The 3,208-nt window shown below is 44.6% G+C and overlaps 1 protein-coding gene across 1 annotated transcript; it reads left to right on the top strand.

Moving 5' to 3' along the window:
• Window positions 1–358: 358 nt before the first annotated feature.
• KLHL34 (kelch-like family member 34) lies at window positions 359–2,146 on the top strand. The gene has a single exon (XM_009069963.1). It carries the CDS (start codon window positions 359–361, stop codon window positions 2,144–2,146), a length of 1,788 nt encoding a protein of 595 aa, XP_009068211.1.
• Window positions 2,147–3,208: the final 1,062 nt, after the last annotated feature.

The raw sequence follows: 3,208 nt of genomic DNA, 5'->3' as shown, positions 1-3,208 counted from the left end.
ATTGTGATTGTCATCTAGCTCCCTCATCTGTCACCTGATGGCCAGCCAAGCAAGTACTCAGCACAACTGTGGACTCTTCATCCTTGCACGAGTTATGGAGGCGAGAAAAGTAAGCATCCTACAGCTGTTATGACATTCAGCTGTTTTTTCTATAAAGGAATGCATTGAATTCACTACAAATCTACTAACTGTCCCCCTATGACAGGCAAGAGGCTGACTTTTTTTTGGTTGGGCTTTTCTCTAACAGCTGGAGGTCTGCTGGGTATTCAAGCAATGGCTGTTGAGTAAGGCAGCTGTTTCAATATCTAATTGCATTTTAGTGCTAATAACTCTAGGGGAAAGCATTGCATTGTCTACCATGAGCTACTTCCTGTCCTACTGCAAAGCACACTGCACCGCTGTGCTCTCCCAGTACCAGAGCCTGAGATCAGAAGGCTTTCTGTGTGATATTTTGCTGAAAGTGAAAGAAAATGAGTTTCCTGCACACAAGTCCTTGTTGGCATGTTCCAGCGACTATTTCCGAGCCATGTTCAAAAGTTACACCCAAGAGTCTAAAGCCAATGTCATTCACCTACAAGTTGTCTCACCCACTGGTCTCCAGCACATCCTGGATTTCATTTACACATCTTTACTGCCCCTTTCCTTTGAAAGCCTGGAGGACACCTTGGAAGCTGCAAGCTACTTGCAAGTGAGTGATGCTATTGGCTTGTGCAATCAGTACTTAATTAACAATCTTGCCTTGGAAACCTGCTGCTTCTCTGCCAATGTGGCCAGGAAGTTCTACCTGCCAGATGCCTTAGCAGCAACAGAAAAATACATTGTCAATAATGTCTGGAAGCTGCTGGACTTGGATTTGTCAGGACTTCTTGAGCTGAACTTCAGGTCTTTGCTAGCAGTGATTCAATCACCAGATCTCCCCATGGTGAAAGAAAGTCGTCTGTTGAATCTTGTGCTACTGTGGCTGAAGCAGGATAAATCCAGGCTGGATCATGCAAGCAGCCTTTTAGAGCACATAAGATATGGTCTCATCCCAGTGGAAGAGCTGAGAAAAACCTACACACAGTCAGAAGTGTCCCTCTCAGCAGGTATTAAGTGCATGATCATTAAAGCAATAAACTATCATACATCTGTATTCAAACAGCCTGTCCTGCAGGATAAGTCCACCACGTTGAGGAACCAGAAAACTCGAGTCATTCTGCTGGGGGGAGGGACAGCAAGTGAGGGGCTTGTCACAGATGTGGTGGCCTTCGATGTTTACAATCACAAATGGCGAACTCTGACGCAGGTGCAGGACAGGGTGCAGAACCACAGTGTGTGCGTGGTGGGGAACTTCCTCTACGTCTTGGGTGGGGAAGTAGAAAGTGGTACCCTGGGTGATGCTAAAACCGAAAAGATCTTATCAGTTACGAACAAGGTCTATCGTTATGATCCAAGATTTAACACATGGACCCAAATCACGGGCATGTTGGAAAAGAGATGCCAGTTTGCTTGCTGTGTCCTAGGCAAGGATATCTTTGCCATTGGTGGAAGGGGTGAGGACGGGTTGCTGCATTCATCTGTGGAAACGTACAACATCAGCAGGGACAGATGGACGAAGGCCAGGGAATTGCCATGCAAGATACACGGCCATGCCAGTGCTGTTTGCAAGAACACTATATACATCTCTGGTGGCAAGTACTCGGCCCCAGCCAGCACAAGCAATGATGTATATTCTCTGAACTCACTTGAAGGGCAGTGGATGAAAAAAGCCCCCATGAGCATTGCTCGGTTTGGGCATCAGATGGCAACAATCAGGGACTCCATATTCACCTTTTTAGGATTATATGAACCATTCTCTGAAATAGAAAGGTATGACCCTGATCAAAACCAATGGACCCGGTTAAGACCACTGGTCTATGATCGATTTTCCTATGGCCTGGCAGTGGTAGAGGAAACTGCTCTTCTTATTGGTGGAAAGAAATGGCAAAACTCACTGGAAGTCTCCACACAAGACGTGGTTGGTTACGACATCGACAACGATGGCTGGGAAGAGATCTGCAAAGCCCCTTTGCCTTGGTGTGGGCTGCAGTGTGCCGTGCTCCAGCTCTCTGAGATGGCCGACGAGCAGGACAGTGACAGCCAGCAGAAGAAACTGCCCAACTGCTGAGCTCACACGCTGAGGTACATCCATCCCAGGAGACGAGCAAACAGGGTGGTCCTGGAGAAGAAGAAAATTGCAGTGGCACTGAACATGAGAGAGTGGAAGGTTTGCTTGGATAAGCCAAATGCTTGGCGGAAACAGGCAACAAAAATCTGGCTCCAGCACAGGAACCACTGGTAGGATTTATAGAACTGGAAGCTGATCTCACTGAGCAAGGACGCAGCAAGTAGCACATTTACAGGCTATAAGTGAGAATCATAATCCTTGACTGTCTAAGAGTAATACCCAGAGAGCAATTAATAGGTGCTGCAAGTCAGATTTTTCAAATATTAAAAATTATAATCTATCTTTTCTGTTTTCCTAATCAGAGGTAATTTTCCCAGCTGGTAAGTGCTATTGAGTTTTTATGCTATGGCTGAGCAAAATGAAAGCAAGCTGGATAAAGGCTAGAAAATTGATGCCTACAAGAATTGGTAGCAAGTACTGCCAAGGAAAAGGTATTATTTGATATGCTACATACTAGGCAAGAATGTCTTAGCTAACCAGCATGAAATTACTGGACAGAAAGCATGGATTTTTCACTATGTAGACTCAGTTACAGCCATAAGTTAAAACAGTATTTGGTAGAAGCCATTTCTTTCTCAGCAGCCTTTGTTGTAGAATGCCTTCCGGATGCTTATTGTAAAGATGCACACTACCAGTACTGTACATTTATTTTGTATCCAAACCTTGTGTTGGTTTAGACTGCCAGAGCTGAATGGTTATACTTATTATTAGACTCCAAGAAACTTGTTACAGGAGTTGCTGTATCTAATGACTTGACACTTACTTGGTAGCATATGCTGTTTTATCACACCTGATCATAAAAGTAAAATTGTTCATAGCTGTTGAACCGGTACATGAGAGAATCCTGCAGTCAAAAAAGGTTTACTTTCATCAAACAGTACAAAGGCGATGGACGTAACTGAAGGTTTTCAGAAGTCTTTATTCAGTGTCTGCCTACATATGAATCAGCAGTTGTCTTACTCCTTTTTGGCCGCTCTGGCAGAGTCCGAAGTCACAGATTAC

This window comes from Acanthisitta chloris, unplaced genomic scaffold, assembly GCF_000695815.1.
Source record: "Acanthisitta chloris isolate BGI_N310 unplaced genomic scaffold, ASM69581v1 scaffold2732, whole genome shotgun sequence".
NCBI lineage: Eukaryota > Metazoa > Chordata > Aves > Passeriformes > Acanthisittidae > Acanthisitta > Acanthisitta chloris.
Note: the sequence above shows the minus strand (reverse complement) of the source record. Positions and strands in the feature narration are given on the sequence as shown.